This window comes from Biomphalaria glabrata, chromosome 5 (genome assembly GCF_947242115.1).
Source record: "Biomphalaria glabrata chromosome 5, xgBioGlab47.1, whole genome shotgun sequence".
Classification (NCBI taxonomy): domain Eukaryota; kingdom Metazoa; phylum Mollusca; class Gastropoda; family Planorbidae; genus Biomphalaria; species Biomphalaria glabrata.
In genome coordinates this window covers 4,689,035-4,710,587 of record NC_074715.1, presented here as the reverse complement: position 1 = coordinate 4,710,587, position 21,553 = coordinate 4,689,035, and the positions used below count along the sequence as shown (strand labels likewise).

The following is a 21,553-nucleotide window of genomic DNA, read 5'->3' as shown; positions in this document are numbered from 1 at the left end:
TCAAGGAGGTCTTGAAATTCTTCGATGAAAACTTTTGTTGTCAATTTATTTCTCTTGCTTGGTGGTGGGCGGTACAGGAAAATAAAAGTCAGTGTTCTACTGTGGTGGGAAAGGTGAAACACGCACATCTCAAAGGTGGTGTACGTTGAGCTGTCAGGTCTTATTGTTACATACTTGGCTAGACTATCTCTGTACAGTATTGCTAAACCTCCTCCGCTGCCTGTTTTTCGAGGGAGACTCTTTAAAATAAAGCCTGGTGGCGTTAGCTCAGTGGTTCTTGGCTCATCTCCGACTTTTCAAACCATGTCTCACTAAGGAAAGCGATGTCATAGCTATCGTCAGTGATGGTGTCTGCAAGCTCAAGACTTTTGTTACTGTATGACTGGACGTTGAGGTGCAATATTTGAAGCAGACTGGAGGATGTAGTCACCAGAGGCGTAGCGCATTTTGAAGACACAGGAGGAGTAATATCTATGTCTGTCATACCATGAATAGTAGGCTTCTGATGGGGACATCTGACCTCTGACCGTTTGATGAGTACTAGAGGTAGGGTTGTTAACAATACAGTTTTGTAGTGAACTTCTGAACTCTGTCTTAGAACAAATGACATGGGTGGGGTTATTAACAACACATATAACAGTCCTGGAAATTGTGTGACATGTATCCGTTGAGTTGAATTGCGGTAGGTTATACCATAGTGAGAAACTAGTAAGACGCCCAGGTCGTAGACCCACGCACTGTGGGCAGTTAACGACCAGTTCCAAATCGACGAATATTTCGGGAAAAAAACTCGCTATCTAGACTTCAGATAAGTAACACACATGTACGTAGTAGCAATGATGACACACAGGTTTGTGTTGCAACTGCTATTTAGTGCCCACGGTACACGGTTTTACCAAGCATATCAATCCCTCGGGCTATGAGTATCACTCTGTCACTGTTTATCTAGATACTTGTTAAACAAAAATATAGTAAATTAATACAAAAATTAACTAAATTTAATTAAGTTTACTTACATCTATCGAACTAAATAACCAAACTCTAAAAGGATTATACACAAAACTAATAGTATAAGAAAGATCACTTAGCTTTAGAAAATAGCAACACAAAAATCCTCCAAAACAAAAGACAAAAAAAAAAACACGTCTGCTGCTTGCTGTTGAATACCGAGTTCTTCATAGTTGATATATACATATATATATATATATATATATATAACATGTTTTGTAAATACACATGTAAGATAATGTTATAAATAACATTTTTTTACATTAAAGACTAAAAGAAAAATTACTTTAAAAAATTTGTAAATCCTCTTTCTAGAAGAGAATATTCATGTCGTTTCATTATATAAATAATTAAAAAACGACTTCTGTACGGGAGCTGTATGCAGGAAATTGCTCACAGGGCGTACTATACAAGCGCTATAAAGACACCATTAAGAGCTACTTCAAGGAGTCTGATATTGACATTCAAGGCTGGGAAGCACTAGCTTTCGATCGCTCCTCATGGCGTGAAGCTTTGAGTCTCGGAATCTTGAGATTTCAAGCACGAAGAGTGACCAGCGTGAAAGAGCGCCGAACCAACAAAAAGCTGAGAGCAGAAGCAGGCCTATCTGCAACTGACTTAACCCACTCATGCCACGTATGCGGCCAGCTTTTTAAAGCGAGGATTGGACTTTACAGTCATCTTCGAGTTTTAGGTTATGAGGAATGTGCTCATCTTCGATCACGTAGGGGGAGCTATATAAAAAAAAATATTATTATAAAGATTAGCAGATAGAATAGTTTCTATGTTGGCTTCACAATGTTAAAGATAATTACAGTAAGTCCCAAGAGGACCTTTATGAATAAGATATACAGGCATCCTGTAACATTAATTTTAGCTGGGTTAGTCCCAAGAGGACCTTTATGAAAAACAATTACAGGCAACCTGTAACATTACTTTTGAAATATAATTAATAAAACATACTTCTGTTACAATTAGGACCAGCGTATCCATCTTCACATTCATCGATACACTCTCCGGAGATACGTTCACAACCGCTATTGTTACGACATTGACTGCTACACTTTTCAGAACAGTTGAATCCGTAGTTTCCAAGTGAACAAGCTATAAAGTTGAAACCAACGTTTAAACAAAGAAACAGGACTGAAAAACTCTTTGCAGTGGAACTATGTTCAATAAATAAAAAATGAAGTCATTACTAATAAACAGGATAAGGTAAAAATAACAATAAAAATTAAATATACTTTATGCATAGCTTGCTATGAACGGGAGCAGATGATGAAAAGATCACATGTTTCTATGACCAAATGTTAACAAGATTATTATGCGGTCAGTACAAAGACAAATCGCCTTATTTCCCTAAAATATGAAATGTACAGTTTAGAGTTGGGTGGACTCAGGAGTGGCCTTAAAATTCACTGGAGTTCAAGACCCTCACTCGGTAGCCGAGCTCCTTAGCACTAAGCCACCAAGTCCTGAGCTATAGATGCCAAATATATAAAAATATCATTCTTGAATGTAAGAGATTTCTACCAAGAAACAATTAAATGGTGAAAGATAACTTTCATAAACTTTTTTTTCCTACATTTTGTACATCAAAATTTTTTTTGGTAACTATTTATTTTTTAGGGATCTAATCGTGATGAAATAAATGGTGGATGGCGAAAAGAACATCTAAATCGACCACCGGCGGACAGTAGCTATACCAGCGGTAGATGTGGCAAAATATGTAGGTCACAGCTTGGGCTGCGTCACAACGGGAAATACTGCATTCCTCGTAAATCTTTGTATTTGAAGAGTAAACTATTTTGTCGGTTAACGGTATGGTCATACATTTGAAAGTTAGTCCCTGATAAAGGCAACACAATTTTACCAAGGACTACTCATTAGTTCTTGTAAATCATATGTCGCGAAACTTAAAACAATAATAATAATAATAATATATATTGTCCATGAGGAAATTTGTCTTACAATTTGTACATCACACCAAACAAAACAGTAACTATGAAAAAAATATGTATATTCATACCTGACTTTCTCATGATCTATGCACTATTAAAGTTTATATCAAATTGTTTCTATTTAATGATATTGTTTTAGGTTTAGAATAAGGCTTCTTGAATTCTCATATAAACTTTAAATAATACAAATTTATATAAAAGATTCTTTATACAACTTATCCTTAAGTACCTAGAACCTAGAATGTAACCCGATTTGCTGAAACAATTAGAAGAATAGTAAATTGGTGGCTGCTAATTTTTTGTGAGCAATTTTATATATTACAAAGTCCTATAAGAATCGCGCGGTGACTGAGTGGTAAACCGCTTGGCTTCCGAGCCAGTAGTCCCGGTTCAAATTCTGGTGAAAATTGAAATTTTTAGTTTCGGGATCTTTATGGCATCTGTGAGTCCCTCCAGCTCTTATGGGTAGCTTACATTAGTTCGGAAATGTAGGCGGTTCGTTGTTGTGCTGGCCACATAACAACTAATCTAGACTAATCTAGAGTTAAACATTGGCTTTTATAGAGTTCATTCTGTGTTGCGCATGCGTGACCCTTTTTCATGAATGAATATAGGCCTATCTCAACAACTTTAGAGAACAGCGAACGAATGTATTAAAAATGCTTTAGAAAAACAAATTTGAATGTTAAATTGATTAAAATATCAAATGAATGCACAATAATTAGTATGTTTATGTGTTAAAGCACAAAACTATCTTTGCGAAATAAGAGTTTTAGACCTAGGCTTAGGAATAGACTCAGTAGAGAGATGTGTTAATGTGTAACCATTTGGTAATGTCTAATGAAAGAATGTTCCCCAGGAAATCTGAAGTCACAGATATAACGAACTAATTAATGCAAAAAATGCTTTTGAAAAACAAATTTGAAGGATAATTTTATTATATAATGAAATCAATGGATCTTCTTTTGTATTTTCATGTGTCAAAGTAAATAACTATCTGCGCAAAGTGTATTTCTTAAAATTAGATCTAGGTCTAAATCCTTTCGATCTTTTCTCATGTCAACATTGTAGACATGGCCTAAATCCATAAAATACTATAGCTGTAATAGAGTCGGACAACTTTATTTTTTTTAGGGTTTTAAGTTTGTTTTAGGGCTACAATACATACACTAAGGTCTAAATTGGTACCCAAGAAACATTCCTGCCAAGTTTTATCAAGATTGGTCAAGCGGTTTTGATGACTATAAGTGACATACATACACCTCACATTCTACTTTATAGTATAGACTAGCCTGGCATTACCCGCTGCCTGCGGGTCTAAGTTTGTGTTTACTAATCTAGTGGATTGGATTTAGGTGTATGTTAAACTTAGCTAATGATCCCTTCACGTTATTTCTCTTTCGCTACGAAAATAAAATTAGTCTTGCGAAAATGGGTTTACCCGAAGCCGATACATTCATATCTATTCAAAACGAAAAGAGCGATAGCTTTGTTAAATGAATGGGATTATAAATTGAACAATTAAACGAAATAATTTTTAGTACGCGATTCACGAAAGAATATAGATCTACATCTAGGCCTATCTCAACCCGGCTTCGCAGCTTTCGTAAACGAATGCAGTCTATTAAAAATGCTTTAGAAAACCAAATTTGAATGTTTATTTGATCAAAATATGAAATGAATGGACTATAATTAGTATGTTCATGTGTTAAAGTATAAAACTATCTGTGCTAAGAGAAGTTTTATCATCTTAGAGTTGAATTAGAGCTTTAGATCTAGGGATGGGATTATAAAGTAAACAATTAAACGAATTAATTTTTAGTAAGCGATTCATTACGGTAGGCCTATTGTCTAATGAAAGAATGTTTGTCAGGAAATCTGCAGTCACAGATATAACGAACTAATTAATTCAAAAAATGCTTTTGAAACACAAAATTGAAGGTTAATTTTATTATATAATAAAATCAATGGATCTTCTTTTGTATTTTCATGTGTCAAAGTAAAAAACTATCTGCGCAAAGTGTATTTCTAAAAATTAGATCTAGGTCTAAATCCTTTCGATGTTTTCTCATGTCAACATTGTAGACATGGCCTAGATCCATAAAATACTATAGCTGTAATAGAGTCTGACAACTTTTTTTTTTTAGAGTCTTAAGTTTGTTTTAGGGCTACAATACATACAGTAAGGTCTAAGTTGGTACCTAAGAAACATTCCTGTCAAGTTTTATCAAGATTGGTCAAGCGGTTTTGATGTCTATAAGTAACATACATACACCTCACATTCTACTTTATAGTATAGATAAACATTTATATAATTTAAAAAAAAAATCTGCTGTAAATATTATATCGTTTCTCACTATCCAGGCTGTCTGCAAACTGCACCACAAAACACTACCAACTTAAAGAACTTGACAACTCAAAGCTAAAAAAAAATCACAGCCAATACTGTAAAATTGGCAACACAAGACTGTACAATTGGCAACACAAGACTGTACAATAGGCAACACAAGACTGTACAATTGGCAACACAAGACTGTACAAATAGTTCTTCGTGAACAACCGCCGTATCAACTCTTGCATTTGACTCTCCGCCTCGTGACGGACTTGCTCTGGGTTCAACAGTTCAGGACTAACTTCACACACAAGATCAAGACGCCGTCTCCTACTAGCGAGGTGTCCTGGCTGTACTTGACAGTACTCGCACTGAACCGTCTTAATGCGCCGTATACCGCTGAACCAGGTCGTCTGTAGTGAACCAGACTGTACTAAGCCGTCGTACTAAACCGAATTTACTGTGACACCTTCGCTCTTTATATAGGGTCCCTAATGGCCTTCTAGGACCGCTCGACAATTCTGGTTGATCACACGACTACATCCTTCATGACGCTCCAAGCTCTATTCACAAACAGAGTCTTCCCGAACCGTCGAGGTTGACCGTCACAACTCATCACGGTTGACTGCTCGTCTAGCGCTGAACTGGGACGATTTACCACGGCTGTCTACTAACACCACTACCCCATCTGTGCCACCAACAGGTTTATAATATATATATATATATATATATATATATATATATATATATATAAATTATATATATATATATTTGTATATATATATAATTATTTTGCACTATTTCAAATCACATTTTTGGTAGTCAACCCACCTTCCAGATAAAGCCCAGTATTTCTAAAAGGAAAACATTATTAAACAGTGTTTTTAAGTTGTGTACTCTAAAATATTTATATCCAGGTATCTGGGGCAATCAAGGAGGATATGTTCCACGGTGAGATAAGAGTCACAGTACACACACTGTGGGGGAGGGGTCCTCTCTCTCTGCAGCTCAAAGAAGTGTGTGATGTAGGTGAGGCTAATCCTAAGTCGTGCTTCCACGCCACCAACTTAAAGAACCTTAGATGTGGACCGCCATCTGACTTCCGCCACAACCCGTCCAAGCTTGTTGCGGGACTGATTCAGGGTCTTTTAGCATTTAATCATCTATTTTATCTCAAGGGTAGAGCAACAAAGGAAGGATCGCAATATTTCCCGCTGTAAACCATAGCATATAGCAATTAAAGTTATAAGACTATCTGTTGATCACAGCCGTCTCAGGCTTATGGGTGCCTGGTCGTGCGGTTCGCGCACTGGACTGTCGTTCAGATTTATGGATGGTCCAGGGTTCAAACCCTGCTCGCTCCCATCCCCCGTCGTCCTGCAGGAGGTTTGGACTAGGAAGTAATTGTCTTTAACTCTGAAGGAACATCCGAAATATGCAAAACATTTTAGAAACATTTTACAAACATTTCATGTGCCACTGTGAATGACATTTAGCGTAAAGAGTAGTAATGGCCGGTACAAGCCAATAATCACTATACAAATACTGAGCAATGAGCACAGGCTGGAGGAAATGTCAAAGAAAAGATTACACTTATAAATCAGGCCGATCCACAAAGTCATCACTCAATGTGTGTTATGAAAATGATACCTACTAAGGTAAAATATTTTAGGCCGATATCAATTAGATACAGAACTATAATCATACAAGCATTCTCTTCAACTTGCCCAAACAGCGCAAAGCTAAAAAATATATTTACAATGTTTCAAATATTCATAAAACAATTGTTTGGTTTTGTTTTGTTTTTATCAATCACTCCACGAGATAACACAAATCTTATGATCTAAAAGATTATTAAGAAAAATCGATCAAATATACTTACATTCCATACAGTCTGGTGGTTTGTATCCTTCATTACAGCCTCCATAACAGTCCCCTGTCTCTTGGTCACAAGTTTGGTTAGCACAATTTAGACTACAACTTTCGTTACAAAACTCACCCCAGTAGCTATTGTCACATCCTAAGGTAAATCAAAGTAAAGCGATATCAATTAAAAAAAATATTTAATAATACTGTTAGAACCTGTCATGCACACAGCCATCCAAGATAGTGCAGAAAGTGCGCACTATTAGAGACTAGATTGAGACATAAGTTTACATTAGGAAGAAGCTAAAAAATTTTCGCCCAAGTCTATAGCTTATAAAGAGAGTATATAGTTGAGTTTCCTCCCTTAAGTTATTACAACTGTGTTGCGAACTATTTTTGACAAGTTTGGTTAAGCATATGAGAGTGCACTTCTCTTAAATTTTGTATGTGTGTGTGCGCTGAGGGAGGCAAGCATTTTATTTGTAATTTAATTTTTTTAAAATTAAATGATGGAGGAAATGAATGAAGGTTTTGTTGAAATGCAAGAAGAAGTATTTTGAGTACACTAAAATTTACTTCCATATCCAATGAACTGAAGATCGACACACATACTATTGATTACGTTAAATAAGTCATAGATTTGATTATCGACATCTGTGTACATAGTATATGAGTACAGCGTGTCATAATTTTTTTTATACTTATAATTTATATGATAGCTGTACTGCATAGTCTAAGACTATTGCTAAATATTCTCATTTTTCTATGAAACAGTAGATCTAATACATTAAAATAGATTTATATCTTCTTCTTCTTCTTCTTGAAAATAGAGCTGAGCTTTCGGCTCTTGGAACTCTAGGCCAGCAAAAGTGAACAAGAGCTCCCTATCACCGGCCTGAATGAGAACAGTGTACTGTCTGGCGAGTGGGTCAGACTCACGGAAAGAGGCCGCGTACACTAAGATATAACAATAGTAGATGGTTCATAAACTCAATATAATTAAGAGGTGAGATTATATGAGGTAATTTGTCTTAAGTGAATAATGTGACAAACCTAAGATGCTGTTGATTTGGTTATGGCGATCTAGGTAGAGGTGTTTCTAGAGTTATTTCCGTCATAGCTGAAGTTTCAGTAACACAAGCACAACATAAAGACCCTATCCCAAGATCCAAAGACCTTCCTTCGTTAAACAGTAGTAGGAGAAAGAAAAAGAGGCAGAGAAAGCCACGGGAAGACCACATTAAAGAATGGACAGGTCCGTCATTGAAATAGATTGTATTTAAAGCAAACGAGAGAGAGGGGTGGAGAAAGACGGTCCACAGATCCACATTATTATGGTACGATAAGGAATTTGGTGCAAATAGTTATTTGTTTCTTAAACAGGGAAAGTTTTGACAATATAAATTAATATAGACTCGGAAAAGGAAATAACTTCATGTAGCTTGAAAACATGTATATCTATTGTTGTCGGATTTCCGAATTCTGAAAAGTAGCATGATCTTCAGTCTTAGAGATTAAATAAAACTACACTGCTGTATAATAAAGTGCACAAAATTGCAAGTCACAAATTTTCGTTTAATAAAACTCTTTTATCGGCCAGTCTATATTAATTTATGTCTATGGTTTTGACATAGAGACAATGAAGCGACAAATTAAAATTACGACTAGAATTAAACGTAAGGTCGGCTTTAGTTTTTTGAAGTAAAGATTGAAGTAAAGATTCATCTTGGCGACATTCGACGTACCCTTCATTAAGTATTAAAGTATTTTCGGCATCATTTATCAGCATCGAGTACCTTTGTATATTGTATATTTAAAACCCCTCTACATTTTTGTTTACGACAAACCCTCTATTCAATCAAAGATTAAAGCATACAACAGTCACCAGATTCTATCAGCGTAGCTAAGAGGGGTGTTGTGTTTAAAAACCCACTACAGAAGACTTTTAGTTTAAACCCCCTCCGAGGTTTTAAGTTTAAAACCCCCTCCAGCGGGATTTGAAGCTAAAAATAACCTCTTCAAAATAAAATTTAAGCAAACTACACACACAAAATTCTATGAGTGTAACCAAAGGAGGTTATAATGAGTTTTACCCCCCTCCCAAGATGGCTCGAAGTCTAAAACCCCCTCTCCAGATGGTTTTGAGTTAAACCCTCGCACCTACAGATAGTTTTGTGGTTAAACCCCCCCCCCCTCTTTATTATTATTCTAAAGCAAACTAGAGTGACCAAATTCTCTGAGTGTAGCGAAGGGGTATTTAGTTTGTTTACAAAGAAAAACCTTTAGAGTTTTTTTTAGTTTAAACCCTACCCCAACACATAAAACTTCCCTTTGCGATATAAAATCTAAAGCAAACTAGTCAACTAATTCCATTAGCGTAGCCAAGAAAGGTTGCACATTTCTACTAGTCGCTGGGCTTCATTAATAAGATGCAGTAAATGTAGATTTTGTTTTTGAATTAAACTTTTAATAACAGAATCAAGATACCCAAGAATATGCCGGAAATAAATATTGGCGGTGGGGCTCCTCCCCGAACGCTGCTGGGGGAGCTCAAAACGCTGGCAAGGGCAGTCTTTCCACTAAATCTAGAAATAACGTATTCTTGGGTAAATAAAACGCCTTCCAAAAGAATGAAGGGTCAGAATATAATAACGATTAACCACGTACACACACACACATAGCTTGGGGGGGGGGAATTCGAAAATAATTCCTGGCTACGCCCATGCTAAGGACGGACACCAAATAATTGCAAGAACTGTGCAATTCGAAAGTATTTCAAAGCTTATAGCAACTCACTTTGTATGTCTGGTAAACATTTAGAACACGTTGTTTCTCTCACACCTATTCACTAATTAACTCTTTCTCTCCTAACTGACGATACCAGCGTTGATTCCACCAGAATGTGGTATATAATTACGGAGAGAAACAGTTAAGTTGATACTTTGAAAATTTTTTTATTTTTTCTTAACCCAAACATGAATCAATAAAAATTAGTCAATTAATTACCGATAATTAATTTCTTTTTTTTTTTTTATACCAGCATGGATAATTACTCCTTCAGCTAATTATGTTTCTTTTTGTTTCCGTTAGATAATTAGATACAACACAAAACTATTTCTTTAAACGACGGCGTGAAATCAAGTTCAAAGCTTTGAAACTTGGTTAAATACAAGAAGAAATTCATTGAAAAATTAACCATAAAAAATAATTTTGAGAATGATAACTTGACTGACATAAGATATTGTTGTAAATAATATCTTAGTATATAAATAAATGCGATCAGTTATCCACCTAAGATTAAGGAACACCTTAAATAGTTCTGTACAAACATAGCTGTGTTTGTTTACGCCCACTGTTTGTAAATTCTTCAGTCTTGTTTAAGTGTTATCTTGACTTTCTATCTAGTTCTAAAAGTTTCCAAAGAACGTTAATTAAGGTCTTCTAGTTAGTACAGTCCAACAGTCACAACATTTGTTTTCTTTGCATCCGCACACACACAAAGTGAATTATTATTTTGAAGAGGTCGTGTAGCCCTGGTCAAAAGTGACATATACACACATGTGATAACATTATACAAATAATAATTTCTCTGTCAAGACCACATGAAATATTTCCAAACTTCAATAGGGACCACCCGTAAAAATAGGGGGGGGGGACAGGGTCTGTTAAGTATGGCTATTGAATGGCTATTGAATGAAACGAATACTAGAATGGACAGAAGAATAATCTTTTTATTGTGACAAAACATTTCAATAGATGAAACAACCGAAGAATAAGAGACAAAAAATACATGAAGAAATGAGGTGAAGTGACTTCCATTATAAAATGTATCACATACTTTCATTACAAAGTGGAGGTATATATCCAGGTTTACATCCTCCAGCACATGATCCACTGTGCTGATCACATTGTGAGGTTTTGCAGTTTTAACTACAGTTTCGTTTACATACATCTCCCCACATACCTTTCTTACAACCTGAAAGATAAATATTTAATATTACTATCTGGATATGACTCGTTGCATAGAGAGAAGAGTCTAGGTATTACTGATCGGATCGGATTCAGATCTATGTCTAACAAGGCGAATGTTCCCGTATCATTTTTATTTATATTTTGCCACACAAATAAAAATTGAGTGTGAAAATGGGTTTACTTGTTTAGCCGACATATTGATATCTAATATAAAATACCTTGAAATCGGGTTTATCCGATTGTTAAAAAGTTTCGTTCTTTAATAGAGATACATGTAGTGTATTTTTTTATTTATTTTTTTTATTTTAGAGCATTTCGGTTATGAGGGAAATTAAACATACACCACGGTCTTAGCTATGTTAAAAGGAACATGTATGCCAAGTCTCATTAATATTGGTCAAACGGTGTTGATTTCTAAGCGGGACATACATACATGCTCCCTACATTTCACCTTACATTGTATGTTAATTCAACGCTTTATTTTCCTGAGGAAATTTGGTTTATTAATCTTAACAAAGCAGTATAAAAACAACCGAATTTTACACAAATACACAAAATACAAAATATACATTCATACCGTACTATAATAATATGCATTTTTAAATTTTCATATGTCTGTTCTTTTAATATGACAATTTTAGTCTGAAAAGAGGAGAATATATGAGCAGTGCCTTTATATTGAAAATAATAAATCTAATAGTCACAAATGTATTGCCATGATCCAGATGTATCAAAGGGAAGGGCGATTCCGAATAATGTTTAAGGTGTTCACTGAGAGAGTATCATACCCGGGGGCAGGGTTTGTACCGCCATTGAGACAAAAACCTGTAACAGTGTCAGAATCTAGAACAAACAGTCTATAATAATCTAACAGGCTAGAACAGTCTATATCAGTCCGACTGACTAGAACAGTCTAGGGCAGTATTACAGGCTAGAACAGTTTAGAACAGTCTAACAGACTAGAACAGTCTAGAACAGTCTAATAGACTAGAACAGTCTAGAACAGTCTAACAGACTAGAACAGTCTAGAACAGTCTAACAGACTAGAACAGTATAGAACAGTCTAACAGTCTAGAACAGTCTAACAGACTAGAACAGTCTAACAGAATAGAACAGTCTAGAATAGTCTAACAGTCTAGAACAGTCTAACAGACTAGAACAGTCTAACAGTCTAGAACAGTCTAACAGACTAGAACAGTCTAACAGTCTAGAACAGTCTAACAGACTAGAACAGTCTAACAGACAAGAACAGTCTAACAGACTAGAACAGTCTAACAGACTAGAACAGTCTAGAACAGTCTAACAGACTAGAACAGTATAACAGACTAGAACAGTCTAGAACATTCTAACAGTCTAGAACAGTCTAACAGACTAGAACAGTCTAGAACAGTCTAACAGTCTAGAACAGTCTAACAGACTAGAACAGTCTAACAGACTAGAACAGTCTAGAACAGTCTAACAGTCTAGAACAGTCTAACAGACTAGAACAGTCTAACAGACTAAAACAATCAAGTAGTCAAGAAAAGTCAAACAGTCTACATCAGTCTAGAACAGTCTAACATTTAACATACTAAACAAGGTTACAAAAGACAGTTTGTGTGGAAACACAAACTCAAAATCGGCCCCCGAAGTGGTCCACCCAGGCAGGCTTCAATATTTTCAGAAAGAACATCCAAATGAAATTATATCAAAGACAAATGAGAGATAAGAATGGAGAAAGAAGGTTAACAGATCTTGTGTAGTGCCCCAACGGTCCCGCAGATCAAAGGATAGGTGAAAGTGAATGTAAAGTTAGATGCGAACCTGCCTAACTAGTTCCTCTTTTAGACCTTGTGGTCTATAGGGCAGATGATGTAAAGTTCATCTGTTTTTTGTGGCCTACGGTTAACGGTTAACGAGGGCGTCATGTAGCCATCACAACGACCAACCGCTTTTACTTTTCCCCAACTAATGTCAGGTACCCATTAGGGCTCTCCTTTAAAATAAAAGTCTCCTAAAAAATATATGAATGGATACAATGTAGCATGTATTCATATTTAATCAGTGTAAAAATTAATGTGGAATTTTGTTTAATGCACCCCTTAGAAAGTATTTATAATATTGATGTAATGTTTGGTTGTTTAAGTAGTTTTTCTTAATACTAATTAAAGTATGAAAAGTCTTATAAAAAATAGATTTTTTTTTCACAATGCCTCTATTTGACTAGTACCATCGTGAGTAGGGTAAAACCATGGACATGGATCTTAAATAATGTTAATTAATTCTGGTAGGTTGTTTGTAGTACTACTACACTCTCTCCCAATAATAATATAATCGTGGGTGTACTTCAACATTTCCTATACATTGCTAATTGTTACTTTGGTATTAAACTCTTTACTTTACATAAATGAAAAATTAAATAAATTAGCGTATTATCAGATTAAAAATTAAAAATAATTTACGTTTATCACAAGTTCCCGAGTAAGTTCCATTTCCACTACATTCAAGACATTCACCAGTTTGAGAGTCACATTCGTTGTTTGTGCAGTTGTCGGAGCAATGCTTAGTGCAGTTAATACCATACTCTGTTTTTTCACATGCTGGAATTTTTTAAAAAAGGAAAATTAAGTCTGACATGATATTTGTTCTGGTACAATTATATAGGATAAATGCAAAGAGCAGAACCCAAAAATATACGTTGCCTTTATGGACCTCACCAAATCCTTCGACGCGGCTCAGATGCCCACCTACGTTCCTATCCATTCTCAAGTAGTTTTATGTTGGATAAAAAGATCAGACACAATGGTGACCTATCTGATTCCATCCCAATAAAAATTGGCATGTTTGTAAAATGTTTTACATATTTCGGATGTTCCTTCAGAGTTGAACATAGTTTACTTCCTAGTCCAAACCTGCCGCAGGATGACAGGGGATGGGAGCCGGCACGACACTCCAGCGCGAAAACCGCACTACCAGGCAGCCATCCATGAAGCGTGAGGCATGAAGCGGTACTGTGCACTTGCTCCATTTCTATTCGCTATCTTCTTTGGCGTAATTCTGAATCAAATCTCGTGGCTGTCACAAGAAGGCATCGCACAGAAGGCAATGTATTCAATCTTCGACGTCTTCTGTCCGTTACAAAAACAAAGATGATTGCGCCCTGCTAGCTCACAATGAACATGATCTCCAGATCAAGGTTAACGAATTTGCATATGCTGCCGCCTATTTCGGTTTAACTATAAACCACGGCAAAAGGATGTCACCCAATAAAACCTACTCAGCGCCTAAGGTCACCTTAAATGGACAGCTCCATATCGTGGTAGACCACATCACATATCTAGGAATTATAGTACAAAATGTCTTCATCTGTTCACCCTTGGAAAAGAAACCAGCAACAGAGCTAGGCAGGCCTTAGAGTGGAACCTCCAGGGAACAAGACGCAGAGGAAGACCAAAAAGAACATGGCGACGCAGTGTACTTGAAGAAGCAGAGAAGACCGGTTAGAGCTGAGAAACCATCAAAAAGCTAGCAAGACACCGTGGAGAGTGGCGTGTTTTTGTCGAGGCCCTATGTTCCATGAGGAACTCAAAGGAGTGATGATGATGATGATGATGATGATAGTATAAAATGAAGCCTTGCTTTCAATGGAAGTTGTTAACCGTCTGGCCAGGGTCAGTAGTACCTTTGGACGCCCTCAGACGAGAGTTTGGCGGAATAAATAGCTCCCCGTGCCTACAATAATCAATGACTACCAAGCGGCGGTTCTCTCAACCCTTCAATATAGATGTATATATATATAACAGCAATGTCTTCGATTCTGATGATTAAGGACGAGTGCAGTGTTTTACAGGAATACGCAGGCCCAGTTGTGACATGCATATTTCCCGCATTTTGTTCAGACAAAGTCGTTGTCCATTGGCGGTCTATTAAAGTTTTCTTTCCGTCTTCTGCGCCTGTCTTAAATAATGGCTTTCTTTTAAGTCTCAAATGTTTGTCCCGCAGCCTTTCTAAGAGCTCTCCAACTGTCTCTTTTCAGAGGCCAGCTGCTGCCAGCTACTTTCCTTTATGCAAGTGAGGGAGAAAGGGCGACTGATTTGATCTTTATAGTTCTAACGGGGTACCGCACATTTCAAGAGAGTGAGAGAGAGAGAGAGAAAGAGAGAGAAATGGAGAGAAATAGAGAAAGAGAGAGAGAGAAAGAGAGAGAAAGAGAGAGAGAGAAAGATAGTGAGAGAGAGAGAGAAAGAGAGAGAGAGAGAAAGAGAGAGAGAGAAAGAGTGAGAGAGAGTGAGAGAGAAAGAGAGAGAGAGAGTGTATATTTTTTGGTAGCTTGTCTATGATAATTGATAATTTCAACCGATATTATACATACGTTGATCACAAGATGGAGGATTAGTAAAACCCAGACATAAATTGACACATCGTCCATCTTCCACGTGACATTCATTAGGGCAGTCTTGAGAGCAATTAGTACAGGCTAATCCCCAGGTCCCAGTTGGACACTCTACAAAATAAATATACATTTTATCATGTAATAGTTTTACATCAGTGTGGTTTAATAATGAAAGTTTTATTGAAAAGATGTATTTTAACAAGTGAAAATTAAAAAATGCATATTCTACTTATAATTGTTTAACTTACCCCCATAAATTTCAACTTCGCAAATATTTAGGTAATTTTTCCTAGTTATTGTTACATTCGAAACTATATTCTTTCTTGGATCTAACAATCGATAAATTTTCTTTTCAACTGCTACATTTTTGTCTTTAAAATAAAATGATTTATCAGTCTTCGGAAAAGTAGTTAAAGTGAATCCAATCAAATTTTCAACCTTGTGATCTGAAAAAAAAAATCAGCATTTTTTTTTTAAAGAACATTCGCTTGCTGTACATCTTAGAAAAATAAAATGCATTTTCTTATTTATAATATCAAATTAAATTAATCCACGACACCGATAAATCTTGCAGACATATAAGTTAACAAGTTACAAAGAGAGTTTATGTTATCACAAAATCTAAAGGCAAACCCATCGTGTTTCACTAATGGAGAAGGAATATTCAAGTCATAGTTTTATTTTGATCAATAAAAGTCATAAAATTTAAAAATCAATGAGCGGCCTGATAATAAAATAAAAAATATGTTATCTCTTTAAAATTTAAATCTTTAAAAATGAATAAAAAAAAACATAAGTACTTTTACAATAGGTTGTTTTTTTTTATATTAACATTAAATAAAGTTCCCTTTCAGACTTGTTGATCTATGGAGCATATGATGGTAAGGTCGTCTGTTTCTATGGCACACGGTCAACAAGAGTGTCATGCATAACGACCAACATCCTTTACTTTTCTCCAACTATGGTCAGGTACCCATTAGAGCTGGGTGGACTCAAGAGCGCCCTGAATATCTCATTCTTCACCAGGATTCGAACCCGAAACCCCAGTTCGGAAGCCAAGCAATTTACCACTCAGCCACGTGCCTCAATGTATTCATTTAGCGTACATGTATGCTAAAAATTATAACCTTTTCCATACATTCAAAAAAACAGAATATTGTACGTAATAAAGAGAAAGTAAAAAAACATTTATTCTTCTTACAAAATTAGATAAATTGGCAACACGAAAAAAAAAAAAACAATTCTTGACCTACTTGATGTAGTGAACTAAAATGACAGGGGTCACACAAAGTTAGACTTTCACCTCGCAAATAAAATTAATATCGCCCCTCCCATTTGTCTAGATCAAGATCTAGAATTAGAACTAGATTTAGAACTAGATCTAGAATCTAGATTAGATCTAGAATCTAGATTAGATCTAGAATCTTGATATATAATCTAGATCTGGACTAGCATTCGTATGAATTTACACGATTAATCTTAAAATTACTAGACTTAGGCCAATGTTATGATCAGGAATATTAGGCTTTTTGGTACCGGGTAATGGAGAAGGCCTACTATGCTGTCCGTATTCGATTCACTTCTTAATGAGATACTATTGTTTACATAATAAATAAATCTGCACCCTTAAGCTAAATATACAATCATACTTGACTACTGGCGCCATTTTAATGTTGCCTGATCCAGATAAATGTTTTTATCTATAGTGTGATGCTTCGGACAAGGCTGTTGCAGTTGCGGCTCTATACTTCTACAGTACTTGGGAAACAAATTGCATCCTGTCCGTTTCCTCAGCAGAAAATTACTCCCACGAGAATGTAAATACAGCATAATGGAGCGTGAGTTGTTAGCATTAACATGGGGAATTAAGAAGTTGGAACACTTCTTGTATTCACGTAAGTTCATTGTTTGGACTGATCACCTGAATCTAAAGTATCTTAAATCTGCAACCACACATGCTGGTATTACTAGATGGATATTATACCTTATGGACTTTGACTTTGAAATACAGCACATAAAAGGTAAAGACAACTTTAGGGCTGACCCATTGTCTAGGCTGACAGTTTGAACTCACATGATTGTCTCTGATTTAAGCATACCTGGTATTGAAATGTTTTCAGACAATGCACTTCTCAGCAATCCAGTATGTTTGTTCAAATAAAATTATCTCCTCGAAGAAGTTACTACTATTATTGCTATTGCTAAAATACATTGACCGAACTATTCATCTCTGTGTCTTCTAATTGTACTTTGCAAGAAGCATCGTCTCATTCATATTTGAGAAACATCGGAGGTCAAGTCTTAAACTTTATATTTACAAACAATGGACAGTATTTTGTAATCTGACATCAATTTGTGAAGGAACTGTACAAGTGGAACAGATGTAGATTAGTTTAGTTATTAGTTTAGTTATTAGTTTAGTTATTAGTTTAGTTATTAGTTTAGTTATTAGTTTAGTTATTAGTTTAGTTATTAGTTTAGTTATTAGTTTAGTTATTTCATATGCATTGATGGACTTGTTTGGTTTAATGGAAAGATGTTATTTAACCTTGGTTAGGCCAATAATAGAATATGCATCCTCTGTTTGGGACCCCTCAACTCAAGAAAACATTAAGAAACTAGAACAGACACAAAATAGAGCAGTGCGATTCATAACAAACGAATATTCACATTTGACTAGAGTAACACCTTTAGTACAATCACTACATTTAGAAAGCCTTCAGGACAGAAGGCTCAAAAGTAAAGTAGCAATAATACATAAAACACTGAACCATAATCTTCAAATACAAAAACAAAATTTAATAAAATACTCTGAAAGACACAAAGATAAAGGCACATTCCTCGTCCCATATGCTAGGACAAATTTGTACAAATACTCCTTCTTCCCTAGTGCTATTAGAGCATGGAATGGGTTGCCTGAGCTAGCCAGGAAAACCAGTGACTTGGCAGAATTCAAGTCATTGGTTAATATGCATGACTAAATGCATGACGCGTAGGACGTAATCATCTTCTTTTTTGAAGTAACGTCTGTATTATATAAGATAAGATAAGATAATTGATGTATTTTATAAAGTTTTGATGCATTTGATGAGATTTATTTATTTAATACTTAAACACATGGGTATAGTTTGTGGAATCGCAACAAATTACTTGTGTAAACATAATAAGATGCACTGTGTATTCTTAAGTATTATTTTTTTAATACCATGTGTACTTCAACAATCAATGTCACTAATTAAATTTTAGTGTATATAATATATACTTAGATTTTAAAGGAAAATCTAGGGGAATTAAGTGGGAGATGTCAAGAGCAGGGGTGTATAAGATGTGAGATTGTAAGTGTGTGTTTGTTTATTTTAGTAGTTGTGAGTGGGTGGACTGTTTAGGCACGGCGTTTTCCAAGGGGGAACAATACGGTTTCTAGAGGTCAGTCTAGTCAGTTGGAGAGCTGATCTGGTCTTGGTCAGAATGGACCTCATTCACCAATCGTAAACAAACAACATTTAGTCACGTGATCTTATTGATAAAACAACGGGAAAAACTGTCACGTGACAACCATCATGAATTAAACATGAGATCGTAAATTCTACAGAAGAGATAGAGCACCACGAGGCTAAATGTTGTTTGTTTACGATTGGTGAATGAGGTCCATTGTGTTTTGAAGGGGATGTATTTTTCATGTATGGTATCGGGGGGTAATGTTTGCGCTCTCATTGACTAATTACCTATTACTTATGATCTAGACTGTATGTTACCTAGCGATATGTGTTTGGTACCTTTTAAACCTATTAAGAATTACTGAGAACAATTTGTATAGCATAGAAGTTAGTGTTTCTAAGTAGTAACAAAGTTACTTAAGCTAGATAGCTATAAACGATAACTACAGGCAACATTCATCTATCAGACTTACACCTCACTGATTGAATCATACCCCTACACGAGCTATATACCTGTATTGAACTAACCTCACTGATTGAATCATACCTCTACACGAGCTATATACTTGTATTGAACTAACCTCACTGATTGAATCATGCCCCTAAACGAGCTATATACTTGTATTGAACTAACCTCACTGATTGAATCATACCCCTACACGAGCTATATACTTGTATTGAACTAACCTCACTGATTGAATCATGCCCCTACACGAGCTATATACTTGTATTGAACTAACCTCACTGATTGAATCATACCCCTACACGAGCTATATACTTGTACTGAAATAACCTCAATGATTGAATCATACCCCTACACGAGCTATATACTTGTATTGAACTAACCTCACTGATTGAATCACGCCCCTACACGAGCTATATACTTGTATTGAACTAACATCACTGATTGAATCATACCCCTACACGAGCTATATACTTGCATTGAACTAACCTCACTGATTGAATCACGCCCCTACACGAGCTATATACTTGTATTGAACTAACCTCACTGATTGAATCATACCCCTACACGAGCTATATACTTGTATTGAACTAACCTAACTGATTGAATCACGCCCCTACACGAGCTATATACTTGTATTGAACTAACCTCACTGATTGAATCATACCCCTACACGAGCTATATACTTGTATTGAACTAACCTCACTGATTGAATCATACCCCTACACGAGCTATATACTTGTATTGAACTAACCTCACTGATTGAATCATACCCCTACACGAGCTATATACTTGTACTGAACTAACCTCAATGATTGAATCATACCCCTACACGAGCTATATACTTGTATTGAACTAACCTCAATAATTGAATCATACCCCTACACGAGCTATATACTTGTATTGAACTAATACCTATGAAAGTTCCATACAGCATGTTAAAATATTTCCAACAGAGCTTTCCAGGAAAGCAAGTGAAAACAGGTTTTATTGGGTGAACTCTGGAGCTTGACTCCTGTTTCTTTTTTTTTATGTGTATAGATAAAACAAAGAAGCGGCAGCGTATGCGAATTCGTTGACTGCTTTGACTTTTTTTTTTAATCAAAAAATGATTTGATGAATCTTTCTTTAGATTACTAACGCAATGTTTTCAAGTCTTTCTGCCATTGTGTTTTGTTAAAAGTAGAAAAACAAAGCCAATGTTTTAACCTAGAAATATTGCATCACTTAATGTTTCGTTGTAAAGACTTAATGAATATACTAGTTAAAATATTAATATCTGAACTTAACTTTTTGAGAATTTACATGCCAATAATACTTTTAGGCAAAAGATGCAAGTAAACGACTCGACTTGGGCTGCGATTTTCTAGACTGTATCTTATCTTACAAAATACAGACGTTATTTTAAAAAAGAAGAAGATTTTCTTCATACGCGTGTTCTGTATGGAAACTTTCTATTCTAATTGCCATGTAGATTGACATTTAGAACTACTCAGCACGATATAATTATATTACCTCTCCTGTCATATAAAACATATTCTGTGATCAGATGAGGAAGAAACTGAACACTCCAAAATGGGTTTTTGTCGCCAACAGCAGTGTGTGCACAGCTCTTTTCTTTAAACGTAAAATACTTGGCATCTAATTTCCCATCTACAGCGTTAGAGCTTTGTGCAGCGTCTTCCTTGCTCCTTGCACTACTATAGGTTCCTGACTGCGATGTGTTCTGTTTTAAAGCAACATTGCGACCTACAAATATACATACATTTAAAGTCATATAATATTGACATTAGTGCGTTAATGTATTGAGATGCAATTACAGGATTGCTTCAAACTTATTATGCCAAAAGAGAATATACACAATCAGAGAAAGCACATCTTCAACAAAATCTCATTAGAGCTATCACTTTCAGACAATGAGATGTATGAGACCAGTTGATGTTAAGTGCATCATGACTTTTTTTTTTGACGGTTTTTGAGGAAATCATGAGGCCAGTACAATGCCCACCTCTTTTACTTCAGCAATATATTTAGGTTACCCATGCAAATAGGTAGGAATCAGGTGCTTATAAAAATTCCTGTCGTTATCAAAAACAGTCTTCATATGTATCAAACTCAAGACCCCAGTAAGAAAGCAGAATG

The 21,553-nt window shown here is 35.6% G+C and overlaps 1 protein-coding gene across 1 annotated transcript in view; it reads right to left on the bottom strand.

Moving 5' to 3' along the window:
• Positions 1 to 262: 262 nt before the first annotated feature.
• The window catches only part of LOC106059067 (uncharacterized), a 60,026-nt gene continuing 38,735 nt past the window's right edge, over positions 263 to 21,553 (bottom strand). Inside the window, exons 11-16 of the mRNA XM_056028654.1 lie at positions 20,927 to 21,160; positions 15,760 to 15,957; positions 15,491 to 15,622; positions 13,581 to 13,718; positions 7,184 to 7,321; positions 263 to 540 (exon numbers count right to left, since the gene is read on the bottom strand). Of these exons, the coding sequence (XP_055884629.1) occupies positions 263 to 540; positions 7,184 to 7,321; positions 13,581 to 13,718; positions 15,491 to 15,622; positions 15,760 to 15,957; positions 20,927 to 21,160 (1,118 nt within the window). The remainder of the gene's footprint in view (positions 541 to 7,183; positions 7,322 to 13,580; positions 13,719 to 15,490; positions 15,623 to 15,759; positions 15,958 to 20,926; positions 21,161 to 21,553) is intronic.